Here is a 23,160-nt window from a genome sequence, read left to right as displayed (position 1 = left end):
CCTAGTAGAAGCAATCGGGCATCTTGGCCATGTTTCGGTGTCAGCAATCTAACTTTTATTAGAGGATGATCTCGCTTTTGCCATCAGATCCATCTTCCTAGTATGAGTGATTAAGCTTCTTTGTTCTTCTTCTATTTTTCTCTTTTTTTCTTTTCTTTTCTTTTTTTGTTTTCATTTTTCTTCTTTTCACTTTTTTGTTTTCATTTTTCCCTTTTTTTCTTCTTTTCATTTTTTTCGTTCTTTTTCTTTTCTTTTCTTTTTCTTTTCTTTATTTTTTTCATTTGTTTTTCTTTTCTTTATTTTTATTTTTTTGTTTCTTTACTGACTCTTGCTTCCTTTATCTAGGAATTCTTCTTTTCTTAATGGTGCAGTTTAATGTAAAAAATGACGCTCTTATTAAGTCAAAAGGATCCCTTTTTTCATTTATTATACGACTGAACTTAAATTTCTTTAAGCTACTTACATACCATATATAATGTAGGGATCAAGTCATAATATAGTTCACAATTTTGTGTATTGGACATGAATTAAGGTTTTTCTTAAACTGCTTATGTACCCTTTATAATGTAGGGATCAAGTCATAACATAGTTCATCTTTTTTTTTACTGGATTGGACTTAAGGTTCTCCTTAAGCTGCCTATGTACCCTTTATAATGTAGGGATTAAGTCATAACATAGTTCAACTTTTTTTTTTTTTACATAACAAAATTAAGCATAATATTTCTTAAGAAATTTATCATTGATTCGACCAATTCGTAGTCCGTCTTGATCAACGATCTTGTATGCGCCATTTGTATAAACTTCTTTAACAATGTAGGATCCATCCCATTTTAGGTGTAAACTTATTTCCTGTATGCCTTGTTGTGATGATCGATTTTCTTACAGCAAGTACTAGATCACCAACTTGAAAGGAGCGAGGTTTAACGTGCTTATCAAAAGCTTTGGACATTCTCGCCTGATGACATTTCAATGCTTGTTGAGCCTCTAATCACTTTTCATCAAGCGCTTCTAATTCTTGAAGACGTAACTTCACATTATCTTGGGCTAAAATTATGGATATAAGCGGTAGATCCAAACACACAAAGATGAGCCTCATAAACAAGACGAGTAGAGGGGTAAGACTCCTTAAGACAATCTAAGGGAGTCTGAAGGTGGAGAATACGAGAAGGTATTCTATTGATCAAATGAGTTGTTGTAAGAATAGCATCACCCCACAAGTATGAAGGAAGGGAAGTGGATAACATAAGGGAATGAGCTACTTCCAAAAGGTGACGATTTTTTTGCTTGACCACTCCATTTTGTTGAGGAGTGTAGGCGCATGAGTTTTGGTGAACAATCCCCTTAGAGGCTAGAAATTCATTAAGGTTATGATTTTGGAATTCCCGACAATCACTCTAAAGAATAACAATTTTTTAATGGAATTAGGTTTCAATGGTGTGATAGAAGTTTTGGAAAATGGAGGAAACTTTTGATTTATCGGTGATAAAGTAGACTCAGGTAAGACGGGTATGATCATCAATGAAAGTTACAAACCACAATTTCCTACATTAGGTGGTGACCTTAGAGTGACCTCAAACATCACTATGGATAAAGGTAAACAGTTGTGTGGGTTTATATGGTTATGAGGGAAAAGAAACTCGATGTTGTATTGTTTGAATGCACACATCACAAGATAATGAGGAGAGATCGATTATAGGAAAAGGATGGGGAAACAAATATTTCATATAAGTAAAGTTTGGGTGACCCAACCGAAAATGCCACAACATAAAGTCATGTTTAGAAGTGCTAAAATGGGAAGATAATAAACCAGTCCTATTGATACTACTATCGAAGGTATCATCATCAAGGATGTAAAGTCCCTTGCTCTGTCCAGTAGTGCCAATCGTCCTCCTTGAACTCAAGTCCTAAAAACAAGTTAGATTCAGGTAAGAAAGTAGCTTTACAGTGCAGCTCATGAGTGATCTTACTGATAGATAACAAATTGTAAGAAACCTTAGGCACATGCAAAACATTCTAGAGAGAAAAACCGTAAAAGAGAACTATTTGTAGTGAAGAAAGAAAATTAGGAAAACTATAGCTTTGCAAAAGCGATATATCCTTACACACAATGTAATCTTCAAAACCATATAGCAGTGTAATCTTGAAAAAAAATACAAATTCAATTATCGGAATACATTAACCTTGGTTTCACACACAATAACAATATATTAATCTATATCAATATCTTATACAATCAAGGAAATTGTTGGAGACTTTGAAATCTTGGTAAATAAACTAAGGTTAAACTTACTCAAGGTGAGCAGCAGCGAATGGAGTACTTATGATGAGTTTAGTGAGCAGGGGAGCGGCGACCTCCAACGATGTTCGAATGGTAGCAGGTAGTGGTGGTGCTCGAATGGTAGCAAGTAGTAGCGGCGTTCGAATTGTGGGTTGCAAGAAGAGGAAGATGAAAATGAGGAAGATAGCAACAACGTTCATATGGTGGGTTGGGAGAAGAGGAAGAGGGAAATTGGGAGGGTTGCGTTCTGTGAGAAGAGGATGAGGCAAATTGGAGGAAAATGTTGTGTGGGAGAGAGAAACGTGGGAGGGAAATGTTGGAGGGAAAAAGTAAAAAGAAAGGAGAAAAAAAAAAAAAAAAAGAAATCATGTTTAAAAAAAAACCTATAAAAAATGAAATTATGTTTTGTTTTTATTAAAAAACTTATGCCTATGCTATTTTTGTTGCCATATGTATAAATTTTGCATCGTTATAAATGCCTATAAAAAATGTAGGGTCTTTCGCTACGTAAATTACGTCGATATAAATATGTCTAAAAACTGTGCGGTCTTTCGACACATAAACTACGTTAGCAAATATTTAAAATATTTTCCCACACACCATATGCGGCCATAAACTAAAATAAACGTTGGCATAAATCCAACATAAAAATTTTCCTTAAAACCACACAACTTTTTGCCCACCTGTATATTTTTGTGAGAAAAACCAATGATGTGCCCACGCAATACACAACTTTTGCCCACATACATATTTTTATTGGCAAGAAGAAAGATGTGCCAACACAATGAAAACTACGTCGGTACATCATATCTTGGACAACACTTTTTTTGTGTTGCTAGCAAAAATTGTCGGTAGAAACCAAAATTCTTGTAGTGAAATTTTTTAATAAGTTCATTCTAATAAATTTATTTAATGAAAAGAGGGAAATAAAAAGTATTTTTATATTTTTATATTTCACAAAATAAAAATGTTAACTATACTTGACGTTGTTTCTGTGTAAAGTAAATATAAACTATACTTGACGTGAAAAATTGTCATGTAAAAGCTACACTGAACTTGACACTAAAACAATGTTCAATAAATTATGCACTATACTTAACATGGAAAAAAATGTCAAGTAAAAGCTTAGGTAAAATAATTAAAAAAATCCATGAAAATTTTCTTTCTTCAAACTATACTTGACGTTTTTTTCACGTCAAGTAAAAGTTTGCTATACTTGACGCGAATAAAACGTCAAGTAAAATCTCCCTTATACTTGACGAGAAACATCAAGTAAAAGCTAACGTAAAATAGTTCATAATTTTTTTTTAAAACTTCGCTTTTTTGAAATTATATTTGACGCTTTTACTTTAAAATTATCAATACTTGACCTTTTTTTTAATAAAAACGTCAAGTGTGTAAAAGCACCAAGTGTCAAGTAGATTTTGTAGTATGTTCGCCTCCAGAACAACCTTAACTCACACATGACATGGAAACGTGAAAATATCAACATCGAAAGGGCTACTGATTAATGTGGTTAATGAGTTTAGCCAATTAATCTCATATCGTTGTAGCTTCTGATCTGTACGTCCATTAGGTCCCCTTCCTAGCTCGTAAAGGGTAATGAGATTTATTTATATTGGTTGTAATTTGAAATGTTTAAATTTACTTAGGGAATTAGTTTAATGTATAGTGATACATTATAATATAAAGTTTCTGAAATTTTATTATATAAATTTAATTTTGGATATGATTCAAAATTAATTTATGAGAGATAAAATATTTGAATGAGTTAAAATATTAATTTAATGTGAATTGGATTCATATTAAAATTATTATGAGAAGCTTATATTTGAATATGATTCAAATTTAATTTAAGTTAAATATAAGATATTTAACTTAGCTATTAATTAATTAATAATTTAGTTTTATTTAATTTAATTAAATTTATAAAATAATATTGCAAAGATATTCATTCAAATAAGATTTGAATGAAATATTAATTAAATTTGATTTAATTAATTATATTAATATAAATCTATAAGATATCGAAGAGTTTTGATTTAAATAAGACTTGAATGAGATATTAATTAAATATGTTTAATTAATTATTAACTAATTGATTAATTGTTAATTAATTAGTATAGTTGATAATAAAATCTGATGATTCTTTCCTACTTCTTTTCCTATTCCATAGTGTTATAAATATCTAAAAGAAAACAATTTTTTTAACGAATTTATAAAGAAAAAAAAGCCAATGTTTTTGCACTCTGCAAAGAGAAAATAGTTTCTCTCAAATATCCCTAAACTTTTTCCCATCTCAATTGATTTCCATAAACCAATCTCATCTCAGAAGATAGGGAGGTCTTCAGTGGGTGGTGTCCCAATTTGGAGAATTAATTTGTAGATTCAGAGACGCCATCGAAAGTAAGTTCTCTCCAATTTTTGAATTAAAAGCATGGTTAGCCTTTAAGTGTGAGATTAACAACTAGTTTCTTAATTATTTTTGCCAATGTATTGGTATTTTGAGATTCTCAAATTAAATTGAGGAATGATTCTGTAAAATCTTTCACTGTCATAGGGCTTTTATCCTTTCACCTTCATCAAAAGGGTTACTATTGCTAGTTCTTTCATCGAATATTCTTCGTATACCTCTGTGTAAGTTCACGGACTCTCCATGATACACTCAATCTATATAGGAGGGGGATATTCCAATGGTGAATAGATGTCGTTTCAAACCCTCTAGTGAGTCTCAATTTGAGTTCATATATCTCTTGCATGGACACCTTGTTTGTCCGTATTCATTCACATGATACATTGCAAACTTTAAAAGTTAGGACACTCTCTCTATACTCAACCAAAAACTTATCCCTAAGTTTTATCCAACTCTTGTTCATCATAAAAGTCCTAAAACATAAATATGTTTGATTAGTCTTATATCTTCCTCTCAAATGCTCCAACTTACTCAAACTTACTCAATTAGTATACTATATATGCCCAATCCCCCAATTTTCACTAAAGTTAAGTTTAAAACTACCTAACATTGCCAACATACTAAATTTAAGTTCTCATGCAATTCTTAAGGACAAATGGAGCATCTAATAAACCCAAGCTAGAAACGAGTACCTTAGCCTCTCTTCCACATATCAGATGATGAGGAGTTGTTCAGGGACTCAAAGTGCATGAAAAGACTAAGAAAACAAGGAGTAATCTAGTGTAAAATAGTTGAAAAAAACCAGGGTAGAAAGCTGGTGGCAGAACATTATATTTATAAGAAATACCCAGGCCACGACAGTTCCTAAGGGAAGCTTCGCGGTGCTTAATATATGCTTGTGCACATGCCTTTCGCTTCCTAAGTTCGGAGCACTGCAGCGCTTAACCCATGACGGAAATGGAGCTTATTGTCTTATAGTACCGCCTGAGGCTCCGTGGAATGCCACAATGCTTGGCCAATTATGTGAAAGGGAGCTTACTGCCTTACAGCGTCGCTCGTGGCACCACGGAGTGCCACGATGCTATAAGGCAGAAGCCTTTTCGCTTCTTTTTCTTCTTCTTTCGTCTCGTTCTCGCTTTGGTTAATGTTGAATGACTCCTAAAAGCCCGAATTAACTCCAAAATGTCCCCACCTCTACATTTCACCTATGAATTGCATAACACCTATCACACAATCAAATACAACAGTAAAATCACAGGCCAAGTTTGAATTAAGTTCAAACATATAACATATTTTAGTGCTATCATAGTTATCAGTGAATTATTAAGAGTCAGACATAGTAATTGGGTTGGGCTTGATGTTTTTCCATTTGATAATTGTAATGAGTATCAATCTTAAGAATAATAATTAAGTATATAATAAATTTTTTAAAAAATTACAGATATATAGCAAAGTCTATTAGTGATAGTCTTTTATCGTTGTAGATTCTCATGGTGATAGACCAATATTTACAACATGGTCTATCATGATAGATTTCTATCATTGATAGATGTTATCACGGATAGATTTTGATAGATTTTTCTATATTTGCATTTTTTTAAAAAAATAATGTTGCTATATATGTTAATATTTTGAATCTAATTGTTATATTTGTAACTATTCCTATTCTTGTTATGTTAAATCTAAAAAACGTAAAGTCGTCAGTTGAACTTTTGTAATGTTAGTTGTCAATTCTACAATTACCCATTTTTAAAGGAGCGCTTGCAAGGATAGAAAAAAAAAATACAATAATAGGGTGCCCCACGTCACTACATTTTACAATTGCAAAAGTAGCAAATTTAAAAGCTAATAATCCTTTGATAGCCCTTTTATATCCTTCTAATAGACATTTAATAGTTGTCTGATAGTCATTTGATATCACTAATTTTGTTTATGTACAATATGCAAAAAATAGGTGTCGTTGGCTGTTTTTTTTAAATGTTTTTGTCATCTGATAAAATTTCCCTTCTCTAAAACCTTTTTGACAAAAAAGTATATTGGCAACATCTTTTTAGATTGCACCTTTTATGTGTTTTGAACATTGAACTAAAGTTTTATTTTAAAAAGCTATTTATCCTTCTTTCTAATGATTTGATATTTTATAAGATTGTTTTACTTTAAATAAAAACCTACTACTACCGAATCTAAGAACATATAAAAACCTACTACAACATTAAATTCTTTTATGTGTTGGTGTTTGATTGGATATAAGATCATAATTTCTAGAGTCCAAGATTTGATTTGGAGAAAAAAAAATTAATATTTTGTTAAAAAAATATGTTTATTATCTAACGGGTTTTTTTTACAAAAATATAACAAATCGACAAAATATTCACTGTATAAAAAAAATTTCAATTCGGAAAAAACCCACAGGTTATAAACGAAAATACAAAAAATGTCCTAGTCAACATGTTGATTAATCGGCTATAACCATGCATGTAATTTTTCTTCTAAACGATCATGATACGCGATCATGTTGTAAATGATAATATATGATTGTGTAGTTAGTATCAATACGCTCGTGTGGTTCTTTTTAAAGGATGGGAAAATGGCTTCAAATCTAAACAATCGTGTTGACCACACTAAACAATTATGCTAACTATGATAAGCGATCGCTTGGATCATACCCACACGATCGTGTAGTTCTTTTTAGACGATGGAAAAAATGCTTCAAATCTAAACAATCGTGTTGACTATGGTAAGCGGTCATTTAGGTCATACCCACACGATCATGTAGTTCTTTTTAAATGATGGAAAAAGGACTTCAAATCTAAACAATCGTGTTGCCAATGTTAAATGATATTCTAGAAGAAAAGCTGAAAGAAAGATGAAGAAATAAAGAAAAAGAAGATGAATAAAAATAGAAGAAAGAAAATTTAGAAGAACTAAACAAATCTGGAATAGAAGATGAATAAATTGCAAAGAAGAAAGAGAAGTAATGAATCGTCCAAAATCTTAAAGGCAAATATGATATTTATGAAAATATTTTATAGGCTACATGAGCTTTTCGATTTTGTTACATGGAACATAAATATTTTAGTGTTTTGTTATAATTATGAAAATTAACCGTAACCTAAAATGTTATTGATTCTATCATAGTTATTAGAAACTTTCTCAGATTCTTGAGCTATATGTAATTTGATAATTTTAGAGTTTAAAGTACTTATTATATTTTTTTATGTAGTTTATTTTTCTAATTGTTATATTTAAACTTCTTGTTGTATAGTTTTCTTACATGGTTAGTAAGTAACTATTTTATTATTTATTCTTCATTTGTTTATTTATTTTATTATTTAGGTTTTCTTTGTTTTGTTTTAGGTTTTAGTGGATCCAATGAGATAAATTGATGTACTCACACTAATAGTAAATCTTTAATGAAAAATCGTGGTTGAAAATATAAATATATAAATCTGTAAGGTCCAAATTGAAACAAAATTTAAATTCTTAAATATAAAATTAGTTGTAACATTTTTTAATTGGATGGACTAAATTGAAACCAAACTTCAAATTACTTTAAATAATAATAATTTAATATTTTTATATTAATATGTATGTTTAACCACAAATGATTGATTTATGGGTCTAAATTAAAATGATGGCTTATGATTAAAAAAACTATTGCAATTCATAATTTCTAATATAAATTTCCTTCATATATATCTACACACACTTTTTAAAAAGTATTGGTGGATGTCTAAATATTGATCATCTTTCTTTAGACAAAGAAATTATACCAAATTAGCTAAGCATGGACTTGGGACGATACACTTTACTTTTGAAAAAAATAAATAATGAAAAGACAACACCAAGCTGTCATAATTCTGATTTAAGATTGTATCTTATCTTCAATATCAACAAAAGTTCCACCACTCACAATGGTTCTATGTCGGTATACTTTTCATTATTATGCTTTATTTTAGTTACTATTCAACAACAGTCTTCATCAGTAGTTTCTCTCCTCTATTCTATATAACATATTGTTTTTCAATTCTCAAACACCAATAATTATTCTCTCTTTTTAATTCTTTTTTAATTTGGTGAGGAATTGTGCTCCTTCCAATGGAGGACGATCGTGAATGTATGAGAATAGTTGAGATTTGTAGAGTTGCCCCTTTTCCTTCTCTATGTTCACCTAGATTTCTTCCTCTCACAATCTTTGACATAATACTCCTTCAATGTCCTTCCATGTCTCGCCTTTACTTCTATCAAAACTCAATCACTAACAATAATAATGTTCTTCAAAAACTAAAGCACTCACTTTCTCTCATACTCACTCACTACCTTCCTCTTGCTGGCAACCTCATTTGGCCCCAACACTCCCAAAAACCCATCATCCAATTCCTCGAAGGCGACACCGTTTCACTTACCATAGCCGAGTCATCATCCGACCACGACTTTCACTATCTCTCCGGTGATGGCTTTCGTCTACAAGCTAAATATTGCCATCTTGTACCTGAATTACCAGTGGTCGACAACCGTGTTGCAGTCATGGCTCTCCAACTCACCTTTTTCCCACACAAAGGGTTTTCCATTGGAATAACTACTCACCATGGTGTTGTGGATGGAAAAACTTCAACTTCCTTTTTCAAAGCATGGGCTCATGTTTGCAAAAATAATCTTGATATCGCTCAACCATCTTCCATTCCTTTCTATGATAGAACCACAATTCTCAATTCCACATCTCATCTTGAGCCAACAAGCTTGAACAAAAACTTAAATTTACGGCTTTCATTTCAAACAAAACCCAATTTGTTTAGATACACTTTGGAATTAAGAAGCCAAGACCTTCAAAAACTGAAGAAATGTTTTGGTGAGTGTTCTAGTTATAAGGCAACCGTAGCTTACTTATTAGTATGTAGTGCAAAGATGAAGAGTGGTTTAAGAGATGGAAAAATATATTGCACTTTTCCTGTGGATTTAAGGTCTCGTGTACACCCTCCTTTACCTTCAAACTATTTCGGGAATTGCATAATTGGTCGTTTGTTTTCGGTTGAGCGAAAGGAGGTTTTGAGTGAGAATGGAATGTTGGTTGTTGCCAAAGAGATTTCAAAAGAAATACAAAGTTTGGTGGAAGAAGGAATTGAAAAGGCAGTAGAGAAAAGGGTTTCTCGAAGTAAAGTGTCAATTGAAAAGGAAGAAAGATATTGCATGCCTGGTTCACCTAAGTTTGAGGTTTACAGTGCTGATTTTGGTTGGGGAAAGCCTATTAAGGTAGAATTTGTTTCTATGGATCGGACGCTTCGTCCACTCACTGATAGTAAAAATGGAGATGGAGGGATAGAAATTGGATTGGTTGGGGAAAGAAATGAGTTGGAAATGATGGTTACTATTTTCTACCAAGGTCTTCAACCACTTTGAAATCCTTTCTCTTGATTTACCAAGGTCTTCAAGAGAGTGAGATCCACCACCAAACCCTCCTTCCAACTTGTTTCTGGTTTGCAACGTTTTGTCCACTAGGCTTCTTGATGAATTGGTGGTGATCGATAGGCGAGATGATCATCAGGCGATATAACCAGGTATTTGATCATTTGGTGTTTTGATCCGTAGGTGACTTAACCATTACGCGAGCTGATCAAAGCAAGTTTTCTCACACAAGCGAGATACCAACACATTACGGGCGAGATACAGGGCAAGAAAGCATGCATTCTGACTAGATGTTCTGTCTAGACATTAAGGCTTCTCAATGCATCATTTCTTCTAGGTGATTTGCAACGACGGTGATGATAAAGTTCAACAACAGTCATGATTTGCTACAACAAATGAAAGATGTAATTCTAGTCAGACTTGTATAATATCTAGTAAACAAAACCAGCACATTCATGATAAAGTTCAACCCACAATACATTTATGTGTCTAACAATAATAACAATATTGAATCTTGTTAGATCATACCCCACCATTAACGCTACTAGAATAATTTAAAAATGGTGAGGTCAGAAATAATAGTATGTAAATCAAAATTAAGCTACCTAATTTAGTTAATATATATTTTATTCAACAATTCCATCTCAGATTTGAATTCTAATATACAATGAAACAATCAAATTGAAACGTGATGTATCCTCGCATTCCGCTCTCCTTTATTTATATTTACATTCTCTTTAGTTGTAAAAAACAAGTTTAATTCCAATTGAAAATTATCTAAGGTTCAATGATATTGAACATGAATTTTATGTATATTGTCCTTAGTTGTGAAAAACAAGTTTAATTTCGATTGAAAATTATTTAAGGTGAAAACTAATAAAATGGCAAAATTTGAAGTTTGGTTTTAAGCTGGGGACAATATAGCCATTGCATATTATCATTATTATTATTCTTTCTCCTTCTTTCCTTTTAACGAGATTAATAAAAGATTGGGTCTTCTTCATTATGTCACACGCACCACCCCTCGTCTTCTTGATTTTCTTTCACAGTCGGCTTCCCCACCCTCGCGATTTTTCCTTCATTTCACTGTCAACTTGTCACACCTCGCAGCCTCACAAGGCATCCTAAACCTCGTGTTGTGGCACGCAACACGACCTGAGCATTTATGAAGTATCACGCTCTGTTCCACAACATATCCTAAATCTTGTGTTCGGCACACTACACAACCTGAGTAGCCTTGACGCCTCAAGAGAAATGCCAAGACACTCAACTTAAGACCTTAGCTTTGAACATTTAAAGCTTTTATGGCCCTTTCCAACTTAGCTCTATAACTACAAAGCGATAAGAACATACAACACAAGTTATAATCAACAAACTTCTCTCTATTTATGTAACATCAAATGCGTTCCAAATATGCATATTACATGCTTTCTTAAATACATGAACTATAAAATAAACTCAAGGCCTCCACGCCTAGTCCAGCTTCCTCAAACCAAACTTTAAATGCCTAGCTAGTGTCTTATTTCATGGCAGCTCGCTTTACCTTTTTTTTCAATTTGGCCTAACGTCTAGTAACTTGGAAAAGGAAAACTTAACACATAAGTCAAATACTTAGTGAGTGAGGTTTTGGAGAACCTTTTAGGGAATAAAATCACATAAATATTTTTTATAAAACAAACTCTCACTGCCTCATTCAATAGAACATAAATTACATATTAGTCTTTCATATTCATTTCACCAAGAGCATGAACCAATTCTCATGCATAGACTATTGTGATGACCTTTTAATCAGCAAAATTTCTTTAAGAATTTATCGATTCATTTCCCATTTCTCAAGCTTGTTAACCCAATATGCTCAGTTTATGAATTGGCCAGCTTCTTACCACCATTTGGTCATTTCACCTCATTGATAGAAACAAGACTAGGGGTTTACTTGCATACATCCTATCATCAAACATGAAACTTCTAATTTGAAGCATAACATAAAAGCTTTCTTTAGAAATGATGCTTCTCATAAACCTTAACGTGTGTTACAACAATACATGACAATATGAACTTAAGAACGAAAGCTTTAAAATCTTTAAACAACTCCGAAAATAGATCACTCACTACACTAAGTTTTCTTCTTCTCTCTAAAATCCTAAGCCAAACCTTCTTCTCTCATAATAGTAGAACAACACTTAGCTCTTTCTCTTAGCAAAATCTTATAATAACCTTCTCATTTTCGGCTCTTTTCTCCTATGTATACTAATTATCCCAAAATTAGATTAGTCGTCTCTTAAGCTCATTTAACTTGCTAGCTCCTACTTAAGTGCTAAACATGTCTGTTTAATAATTATTTTAGTCATGCGCCTTAAGTTTAACCTTGACACATAGCCCATTAATTAAACACAATTAGGAAATTTTCCCAAAAATTCCTAAACTCTCATAACCTGACTTCTTCTCGGGTTGAACTCTAAGTCATCTTGTTACTTTTGATTATAATTCCCTTCATCGGGCATCATCTAGTTTCAATGCCAACCAACAGAACGCCTTCTTCAAAATACTTATTTTCGAAAAATCTTTTTATGCAAAACTCTTACTTGAAAATGACTCTTCCAATCGAAACATGTGTCTCACAACTCTATCCTCCTTTAAGAATTTTGTCCCCAAAATTCTATCACCATGGTTCTTTTTCCTTTTTATCACTGGTCCAACCCGTGTAGGTTGTTGGACAAAGTGGGAAGACACTCCTGTCTGTGTTGGTTCTTCGCATACTTTGGTTTTCTCCTTACATTGACTTCCATAATGTCCCGCCTCTCAAGATTTAAACCAAATAATATTCACTCGTCTACAATCCTCTTGTGTACATTTTTTTGCATTCCTTACATTTTTTTTCTTTGATCGCCACTCCATCGTGATCCTTGACTGAAAGTAGACTTAGATTTCTTGCTAAATCCTCTAACACTCTCCCTTTCTTCCTCTCCGCTCACCTTTAAACTCATTTGTCACGTCCCGCTCGATTGTCACTCCTTGCGAACAAATAGAGGGCGTGCCACCTTGACATTCAACGCATCTTTCTTGTGGAATGACACATCGAACTGCTAGTAAGCGAAACAACTTTTATATTAAAATTTTAAACGCATGAGATAATTTTAGAGGAAATGACATTTTATTAATGCACGACTATAAAGGTACATTTGATGTGGGTACTCAAGACTCCCAAAAGAAACAAAATACAGACTGATTTGGCTTTGCTCGATTAACCCCTACATATGATGTGTGGAAAGACAGTGACCACTACCAAAAGGATGCGAGTACAAGGCACAAAAGGTGATTACGAATGCAAGTTCAACGCTGGATGTCCTTAGCTATCTGAAGGAAGGGGAAAAATGAAACTAGATGAAAATTCCTAATGAGTAGGTTCTTTAGAAATCACTATCAAACAAATCAAATATATAACAAAATCAACATTTCAACGAAGTAACTCATCATTTCATAATGTATGCATCTCGCTTATATCAGATATTTGCATCAAAAAATTATTCTATATATCTTATTTATACTCATGTACCCCCTTTTTAGGTTCAAGTGTTTACTATACTCTTTTGCCGAGTAAATTGACGTATGGTTGCCTTTAGAAAGTGCAAATTCTTCAAGTCGATTGCTCGACCATTTATCTCTTTCACCAACTCATTCTGGATTGATAATGAGTGGTTTAGTTCCTCCATTCATTTTTATTGTTCTAATTTTCTTTCCTTGCTTATGCATAAAGAAGTCATTATTAGAGGAAGCAAGAAAGAGAATCAATTTCATCAAGTACAAGGTTAAGGAGATTGGAAGGAAGAAAGTTCAATTTGATCCTTGTTTCATGCAAGAGATGTATCTTTTCATTTAAAGAATAATTTTTTGCAAAAATGAAATCTAGGAGAAGATCACGTAGTTCAAAGGTTATAGAATTCAAAGTAAGATCATTAAATGAAGAAGAAAATTGATCATGTTCATAGATTTTTAATGAAAACTTTTTATGTTCAACTTAAAAATTATCATCAATGATAAAAATAAATTCTTCTTTATTAAGCATATCGTTATTGTCATCAAAGATATTAACAAGTTCAATGTAAGATTCATTAAAGTCAAACTCAATTAAGGATTAATCAATTTTATCAAAATCATCATGACAAACATCATTGTCTACAAATTTATTAATAGATTCATCAATAATCAAGTTTTCATATAAAAATTAATTGATTAAAAGATTCAAGTTTTCATCTAAAAATTTATTGATAGATTCATAATCAAGTTTTCATATGACAAACTTGTATGATTATCATTATGATTATCTAAAGGATTGTCAATCATTCCATCAAAGTTCACATGAAAAAAATTCTCATGAACAAAATCATCATTAAATCCATCTAAAATCTTAAAATTAAGATTATGTGTAAATTCAATATCAAAATCGTAAGCAAGTTCATCAAATGTACCAATGTCATTTTAATAAAGTTCTCATTACCAAGTTTTGAAACGATTTCTAAGTTTGTGTCAAGATTATTTTCAATGTCAATGCCTATGAAAAAATGCTCATCGTCAACGTTAATGTTTTTTCCTAGGTCATGCTCATTAGTACTAGATGCAAAATAATTACCTAAAGCTTGTTATTCATGTGTTACAACATTGTGAACTAGAGGATGCTCATTATTTATACTAGTAACAAAGTCAAGGAAGATTGAAAGATCATCATCACTTACGTCGTTCTTAGCAACCTCCATTTCAACATGTTCAATAGTTGCTTGATCAACAACCTCATTGAATTTATCATGTTTTTCAAGTGTCTCTAATGATTCTAAGGTATCAAATGCACTTAAAAGAAACATGATCATAAGAGGACTTTACATCATCATTCTCATTGAAAATTCTTTCACTCTCTTAAAGTATTGTCATTCACATATGCATGGTCAGGTTGGATGGAAAGGTCGTCATTTCCTTCTGGTTTCAAGAATGTATATTGTCAATTGATCAAGCTTATTTTCTATCTTAAAAATGGATGCTTTCATAGTTCCTATATCACTATTCATGGCAATAGTTGGACTAACGGTTTGTTCACTCAACTTAGCTAAGTCATTTCTCATGCTTCCAGTTGAACTTATAGTATATTCACTCAACTTAGCTAAATTCTTCTTAAAATCGATTTAAAAACTATTTGAGCTATAAGTTAATCCTGAGATTAATTCTTCTACGTACATAGCTAGTGATGATGATGAGGGAGAAGAAGTGTATCCAAAGTTGTAGGCGTTGTAACCTCTCATGGAATTTACCTCTATAAACATTAGGCATTGATCGTTTCGGTGGCCTTGGAAGCCACATATTCCACAAGTGACATCTTCACGAACCTCATGCACAAGGAAGTAAATAGTTTAGTTAGAAAATGAACTTAAAATTTTAGGGAATCTTCTCCCATTCTAATGTTCAAATGATTATCTAAAGTATCTTCTAAAGGTTCTCTAAGAGTGGTACAAAAATTGTAAATGTGAAATTCTAAATTTTATGAACTAACTTACTTTTGGTTTTCTTTTCTTAATCCAGATGCATTAAAGAAAGCAAAGAAAAAAGAAAATAGCATGCAATTTCCTTTATAAAAAATGTAGTATACTTTTCTAAAGATTACTAACAAAAAAAATATGTAAGCAAAGATTCAAGAAACATGCTATGTCGTGCTACTCCCCGATAATGGCGCCATTTTTGACATAGCGGATTCTATGCGTAAAAGAAAGAATTATGCAATGTAGGTAAGATCGGGATAAGTGTGTTCAAAAATTAAAGTGGTTGCGAAGGGTGCTTACCTAGACCGCCTTGACAAAAAAATATTTGTAGATTACCCATTGCTCTTACCGTATAATAGTGTAAGCATGAGTGTCCAACTCAGAAGAATGTAGGGTAGATGGTTTCTTGAATGTAAGGTTGAAATGAATGAGATTAGTAAAAAAGGAAAAATGAAAGCATAGAAAATAATTTGGAGGAAATCGTTAAGAATGTGAATGTAACCAAAAATGAAAAGGAAAATTTTGATTTGCAGTACAATTCACAATAAGAGAAATTGAAGATTGAATTCCAAGAACAGAAGTGAGGAATGGGCTTAGGTATTGATCTACTCTTATCATTGAATCAAAGATGGCAAAGGAAATTGAATCATGCTTAATTAAGAGGGTTTTTTTTATCCAAAAATTTTCACATTTTGAGATAAAATTTTTTATAAGAGTAGATCAATACCTTTACCATCACGATCTTACCTACATTGCATAATTCTTTCTTGAGATAAAATCACCTTTGAAAATTTTGAGATAAAAATTTTGACGTCGGTGAAAATTGTGTATTCTTCATAATTCAATTTGGATCGTTCTTTTCATCAATTTGTTATTACCAATATCCTTCTTCAATTTGGTTCTTTAGTTTATTTCGAAATTTCGTTTTATATACAACGTTCGGTTAGTTCTCTTACTTAATTACTTTCTTTTTCTTCAAATTTCAATCAATTACTTCGTTTTCCTGTTCTTCAAATTTCGTACTTTATCGAGATTTTGGTTACACATATATACCACTTCATATATACAATATAACATATGTATTCTTTCTTCTTTCGTTTCGTACATATATGTTTTTTCTTAAAAAAATTGTTCATTCGTTTTTAGTTTCGTAGCATATATTCCGGTCATGTTCCTCCTATTTTGTTTAATTTTTTATTGTGCAATTCATTTTCCTGTCATGCGACATATAATTTTTATTAAATGTCTCGTTGTTCGTATATACTATTGTATACCATTGGATAGTAAATTTATGTTATGTGATTTGCGTAACATATATACTACTGCATATATTCAATAATACATACACATATTCTTTTTCATGTTCTGTGATTTTTCTTATTGCGTATATATATTAATATATACACAAATTATATTTTTATTTAGTACTTTTTTTATATTTCATACATATACGCTACTGAATAATTCATTTATGTTTTGTGATTTGTTACGTATATATATCACTGTAATACTAAACGCATTTTTTTTATGTTCTGTGTTTTTTTTACTGCATTTGACATGAATTATGTATCCGATTAGTATTTTTTTTAATTCTTACATATATACTATTGCATAATACATATATCTGATGTGATTTGTCACATATATATACTACTTTATATATTCAATAATACATAAATGATGTTATCTTCGATATACTCAATATACCATAGTCTAATGGCAAAATTTCACGTGTTATTGTCACTCCCTAATCCTGAATTTGGATTGGGCGACAAAGTCAAATTAATCACCGACTTGGCTTACACAAAGATGACATCATTGCTTCTTGGTAAAGGAAGCTTAAAACACATAACAGTTCATCACATAGCCTTCTTGCTACATAACAGTCTTCGACGCATAATTAGTTCTTTGCCACAAGCATCCTTATTGCAAAACACAGAACGTGATCAAAATCTCACACTCCTTTACTTTATTTCTTCATCTATAATTACATTTCCACAAAGAACAAATTTCTCCATTATGAACAACGGTGTGTGTGATTTCCTTCTGATAATGATTCATGCAACAGCTAATATATTTATATATCAAACTTGCCTTAGCTTATAATTATTTAAAACAAGATGTGCTTTTTTAAGGATTTTGCAGCATATCTATCAACTTTGATTTCTATGTCCTGAAGAAGCCATTAGGATACCAACAGCCACCATAAACATTAACAGCATACTTATGAGCAAAGCATATGTTTTCTTCGATGATCTACGATATTCTCCAAATAGAACTACTCCCCAAAACGTGCTTACCAGCGGAAGCGCCTGAAACATAAAACAATAATGTAAAATGTTATCTTTTTTTAGTTCAAGAATATTTTGGGCCACATTCAATATGTCTTGACTAGTTAACTTAACAACAAATATATATATATATATATATATATATTAACTTGACCAGATTCAGTATGTCCTTCGTAATTTAAAATGATATCAAAAGTTGTGTTGTTCAGGATGTGATGCGCTCCATCTTTTCTACAACGTTATTTTATTCCCAATTAAAATTGTCAATTGACATAAAAGTTTAGGTTAATGGATGAAGACAAATCTATAGTATCAAGCACTCTCCCATGCACTTAAAATAAATATTAGGTGAGATGAAACAACAATTATGTAAAGGTTTAAACATAGAACCTACAGAACTTTCTGAACCAGTTTGTTCGAACACTATCTTAAATCACCAATCGACCCAAAAACTCAAACTATTGGTTCAAGTTAAATTTAATGATCTCACCGAGTATTCAAACTTAGCATGAAATACACAAGGCTTTGTTGACATGAAAAGTAAATAAATTAAAAGCATTTTGGAGAATAAAAAAACTGACCTGCACAGCATCCGCTGCAGCATAACCAGCAGCTTGGCCACCCATAAACTGCAAACCATTGCCAAAGCCACACAAGAGTCCAGCCAACAAGGCCCATCCTCTACCATTCCAGTCATTCACATATGCCTTTAATGTTGTTTTTGGCGAGTTAAGTATGGGGCGGTAAAGGAAGACGACGTTGAGAACGATGGCTATGATGAAACAAGAAACCGAGAAGTAGAAAAATGCAGTGTAGACCGACAAGTGCGGAACACCGTTGTTTAAAGTGTGCCATTGATCGTTTGTTGCCAAATTGAATGCTGGTGAGAAGAGAGAAAAGCAAATTCCAGCAAAGAAAGTTATGGATAGTCCAATTAATGTACTCTTACCAAAGACCTGCAAGTTTGGATCAAAATGTTATTTAAATTAGATTCATGGAATTATCTGTGTATTATTTCTCTGCATTAATCTCTCCCAAAATATTTCTTCCTCTGAATTTGCTAGGGTGTTACATACTTTAATGGATCTTCTTTTCTCAAGTTGAATAAGAAAATCTGCAGTTCCAAATTTTGCCTTCAGTGAAGAAGAATCAGCATTTTCCAAGTCTGCTGATTCAATTATATAGAAATCAAAACAACATAAAAAGCCACAAACTTCTACATTTGCATATACAAGGATGACTAAAAAAGTTAATCATATATATGGCACAAAATTTTAAATGAAAAATTTACCCTTGCTTGATCTAGGAGGAGCATCAGTTGTGCTGTCAAAATTGGATTAAGGAACAACTTTATTATCAAACAAATATGAATGAATAGTAAAATCAACCAATATTTCTATTAAAAAACACACAAATCCAATAAAATACATTACCAAATTGTTGGATGAAAACAATCAAAACAAACTAATAAATTACTCTCACTCTGTCACATACACAACTAACACATATGGTTACTGCGTAAATTTCTGTATCAATTCTCTACTCGTTTACATTTTTTTTGCCTATCTCTTTATAGATTTTCCAACAGTATATAATATGAACGTTAGATATTATAGTAAATTTACCTTTACTCACTAATATAAGTTTTTGGACCAATTGGTGATTTAAAATGATATAAGAGCAGAAAAGTCTTGTGTTCAATCTCCTACCATGTTCTTTCCTAGCTCCCTCATCAAAATTGATTTTCACTTGTTGAGTCTTTTAAATATTTTAAACCCACAGGTGAAGGAACTTGTTGCTGATATATAATTAAATTTACTTGAACCCATAGTATATTAATTGATGAGGAAATAACATTGCATGAGCTTAAACAGTACAAGACCTTCCCTACGCCACCTCTTGTGATATCTGTCTTAAATCATCAATTCAATCAACAAGCTTAAGCTAATGAGTAAAGATAAATTTAATTATATATCATCAACAATGAACAAGATCATAAGATTAACAAAGCAACGAAAATGTACTTGGATTCTTGGTTTGTGTTGTGTGACAAACTTTTGAGTTTTGCTTTGTTATCAGCTGTGTTGGATGAGTGAACAGCAGAACCAAGACAAACAGCAATCAGAAAGCAAGCAACACCAGGGAAAAGTATCTCAGCTTTATTGATTTTGTCATCAAGAAAGTAGTTCAAGGTTGTACCTATTTAATGAAAATGGTATATAATATACAGTTTTTAAGTAACATAGTAACTATATATAGGTTAGCTATCGAAGAGATATATATAGAGACCTATAACAACTGTTATGCTTGAAGTGATAACTTCTGTAACTGATAAACCGACAAAAGCCCAAGCATATTGAGTTGAAAGATTTCCAAGACTTAGTACTATTCCACCTGCCATAGCAAACATCACAGAAGGCCAATTATCCTGCATATAAGCCACACTTTACAACATTATAAACCTATTATTATTTACAATATTGTCCATGTAAACCTATTTGTTAAGTGCAAATTGAAAAAACCGCCTCCATTTGACTATGGATATGGTTTTTGTAATTAATTTGTCCATTTTTAAGGATTGAGACAGTTTAAATCTCATTTTAGTTGACAACTAATTTAGCATGAACCCTATTATATTTTCATTTAATAACACTTATAAAAATGTTTGTCATTAACTTACATATGACTACAAATCATGTTCGAATCGGCATGTTAGTACATAGACTTGAAACTATGTCATTAATAAGATCAAAATATCATATACTTTAAGAGTTTAAGTACTAAACTACAACAAACTTCAACATATTACAGAAAAGAGATAGGGTGTTATGGAAGGGATGGTTGTATATATATGAAAATATAAGAGAAAAATAAAGGGAAAGAAATGAACCTGAGAAAGCTGTTGGATAAAATTAGGATGATGAAGAGAGGAATTCCCAATCTCACCAAAAGTTAAAGCAATGATTAGAGCAGCTAATAAGTTGGTTATGGAGTAATCAAGATAAGTATGTTGAGGAAGACGCCCTCTTCGTTCAAGCAAAGTCAAAAGTGCTGGCCATGTTCCCAATAACATAAGTGCAAATACCATACAAGCTATAGCACCTCCTTTACTCTCCACCACATACATCTTAAAAATTAATTAACTTCCAAACAAATCCTGCACACAATCCATCATATATTATATGATCGCTCGATCTCACTGCAAATCATCCATCTAAGTATTTCAACTCGTTGAAGTTTAATAACCAAGATGTCAAAGATTTGAATCTTATATTGTTGAAATAAAAGAAAAAAAAGTTGTCAAATAGTAACCTAGGTGTAGGTGGGCGGGATGTTGTCGCTTTTAAGAGATAGGGTGAGGAGTCTAAATTTACCACAATATACAATAACTATACCACATTGGCCGAACTTCTCCATGAGGTAGATTAGTTGACTTGACTGGAAAAGAGACTCCCTGTGATATCCATCACTTTTTTAAATAAAAATAAAATAGCGAAAAATCATAAAAGAAGTGAGGTTCAAAGAAGATTTGGGAAGTAGTATACACCCAGTTCACAGGGTTCTGTCACCCCAAAGTCTAATCATACTCAAATGAAGAGTATGATCTCGTTTAGAAAGAACAATCGCAATCTATATTCTTAACATTTGTCGAACGAAAGCCCATCATGCAAGAATACTGTTAAACAAATAAAGCAACAATAATGAAAATATAAATCAGCAAAACAGGATTTCAAGAAAGCTTGTAATTTGGGTCGAGAGTCCTGTAGCACATTGTTTCCAAAGAAGACATACCTCTACCTGTAACGAGTTATTTGACTTACAACTCATTTCAAGACATTTTGTGTGTGCAATTGAACTATCCTACAAATTTCCAAGAATAGATGCTTATGGATAAAGGAAATTTTTTTCTAAATTTCTTAGGTAAAAAATAGATTATTCAAGTAACCCGACAACCTGAAACTATCCATTCAAATAGTAAGAGTTAGGTTTGATTGGTTTTTATTTTGAATTGGATTGGATTGAATAGGTTTCGAATTTGGGTTGACTTAACTTGTAAATATTATAACTAATACTTGTTATTATGAAATGAAGTCTTTTTCAAATTTGTAATAGATACGTTAATGTTTAACCTTTGAATTTTATTGGAGTATTTTAAGTTAATAAACAATATAGTTGAAGAACAAAATTGAATTGAAAATCTTATTGAAATAATTTTAAGTATCAATTTGACAACTCAAAAATTCGAATCGGTACAAAAAAAAAATCTTCCCAACTCAACTAACCTCAGTAAAAAAAATCCTTTGAAAACATATTCTCTATGTTGAAGAAGAAACACGATTGAAAAGAATCAAAACCTTCCTATCGTAAAACTTAGACTGATCATAAGAAATTAAAGTAAGTAAATTAAATTAAATTACAAAACCCAAAAAGAATAATCACACACCCTCCATAATTTCAACAACTACAGAAACAAAAAAGAAAAAGAGCTACTTAAATAGGTGGAATCATAACTCAGAATATGGAAAATGTAAAGAAGAAAAGAAAAGTAGATGACAGTTCACAGTTCACAAACAAAGAAATACTGAAATCCCATAGTAAAAAGAAATGAATAAGAAACGAACCAAGAGGATGGGAGAAGATGATTATGAATCGTAGTCGTTGGGGAAATGGAATTGGCTGAATGTGAATATATGGAAGTCCACGCACATGGCTTCAAATTTGTAATATAAAAGGATGATTCTCTTTCATATAAGGTTGCAGGGTGTAGTTTCCACAAAAGAAGTCAAAGATTCCGGTTGCGTATTCATCATACCCTGTTAACTTCTTAGCATTACAATACTTGTGGCTAATATGTTTGGAATCCCTCCATTGTTTAATTTAAAATGTAAGTTATTGTTAGAGTGCATGCCAACATGCCAGATAGTTTTATAAGTTTATTTTAAAGGGTTTTTCTTTTTTAAATAAAAATGAGTTTAAAAAATTTAATCATCTAATAGGGAATGATTTTGGGAAATAGGCTTTATTGCAGACCTATTTTCATAAATAGTCAAAAAAAAAATTAATTGTTTCATTTATAGTTTCTGTAATCTTTTTGAATCAATTTATCATTTTGGGTCAACATGAAGATGGGCAATTTTAAAGTTTTCATTCTAATAGCAAAATCGTATCTTTTTTCAAAACTAGCGAAACGAAAAAAATATATATATAATAAGTAGAATTTACAAAAACTCAAAATATCCCTATATACATAGA

General features: G+C 31.7%; 2 protein-coding genes across 8 annotated transcripts; one reads left to right on the top strand and one right to left on the bottom strand.

Annotated features, from left to right (window-relative positions):
* The first annotated feature begins 8,715 nt into the window (after nt 1–8,715).
* Nucleotides 8,716–10,786, top strand: LOC101221210 (malonyl-CoA:anthocyanidin 5-O-glucoside-6''-O-malonyltransferase-like). The gene has a single exon (XM_004139658.3). It carries the CDS (start codon nt 8,790–8,792, stop codon nt 10,086–10,088), a length of 1,299 nt encoding a protein of 432 aa, XP_004139706.2. The 5' UTR covers nt 8,716–8,789; the 3' UTR covers nt 10,089–10,786.
* Nucleotides 10,787–17,325: 6,539 nt separating this feature from the next.
* Nucleotides 17,326–22,699, bottom strand: LOC101221292 (ureide permease 1). 7 transcript variants are annotated; one of them, XM_031888474.1, is made up of 9 exons: nt 22,530–22,699; nt 21,220–21,361; nt 20,798–21,064; nt 20,197–20,335; nt 19,932–20,106; nt 19,199–19,230; nt 18,984–19,072; nt 18,489–18,863; nt 17,326–17,928 (listed from the first exon to the last, which is right to left on the bottom strand). In XM_031888474.1, the coding sequence occupies exons 3-9, from the start codon at nt 21,032–21,034 to the stop codon at nt 17,770–17,772; spliced, it is 1,206 nt and encodes a 401-aa protein (XP_031744334.1). In that variant the 5' UTR covers nt 21,035–21,064; nt 21,220–21,361; nt 22,530–22,699; the 3' UTR covers nt 17,326–17,769. The 7 variants fall into 7 exon arrangements, with proteins under 7 accessions (XP_031744334.1, XP_031744337.1, XP_011659193.1 ...); XM_031888477.1 differs by having other exon boundaries at nt 21,303–21,361; XM_011660891.2 differs by lacking the exon at nt 21,220–21,361 and having other exon boundaries at nt 22,530–22,698.
* Between the last annotated feature and the right edge of the window lie 461 nt (nt 22,700–23,160).

Source organism: Cucumis sativus, chromosome 7, assembly GCF_000004075.3.
Source record: "Cucumis sativus cultivar 9930 chromosome 7, Cucumber_9930_V3, whole genome shotgun sequence".
In the NCBI taxonomy this organism is placed as follows: domain Eukaryota; kingdom Viridiplantae; phylum Streptophyta; class Magnoliopsida; order Cucurbitales; family Cucurbitaceae; genus Cucumis; species Cucumis sativus.
This window is presented reverse-complemented; position numbering and strand designations above follow the sequence as displayed.

What these genes read in the sequence shown, in the direction of transcription:
- LOC101221292 (XM_031888474.1), bottom strand. Translation starts at nt 21,034, where the DNA reads ATGTATGTGGTGGAGAGTAAAGGAGGTGCTATAGCTTGTATGGTATTT. An exon ending in TTATCCAACAGCTTTCTCAG is followed by an intron (nt 20,336 to 20,797) that starts GTTCATTTCTTT and finishes GCTTATATGCAG; the next exon opens with GATAATTGGCCTTCTGTGAT. An exon ending in CTGCAGCGGATGCTGTGCAG is followed by an intron (nt 17,929 to 18,488) that starts GTCAGTTTTTTT and finishes TTTATGTTTCAG; the next exon opens with GCGCTTCCGCTGGTAAGCAC.
- LOC101221210 (XM_004139658.3), top strand. Translation starts at nt 8,790, where the DNA reads ATGGAGGACGATCGTGAATGTATGAGAATAGTTGAGATTTGTAGAGTT.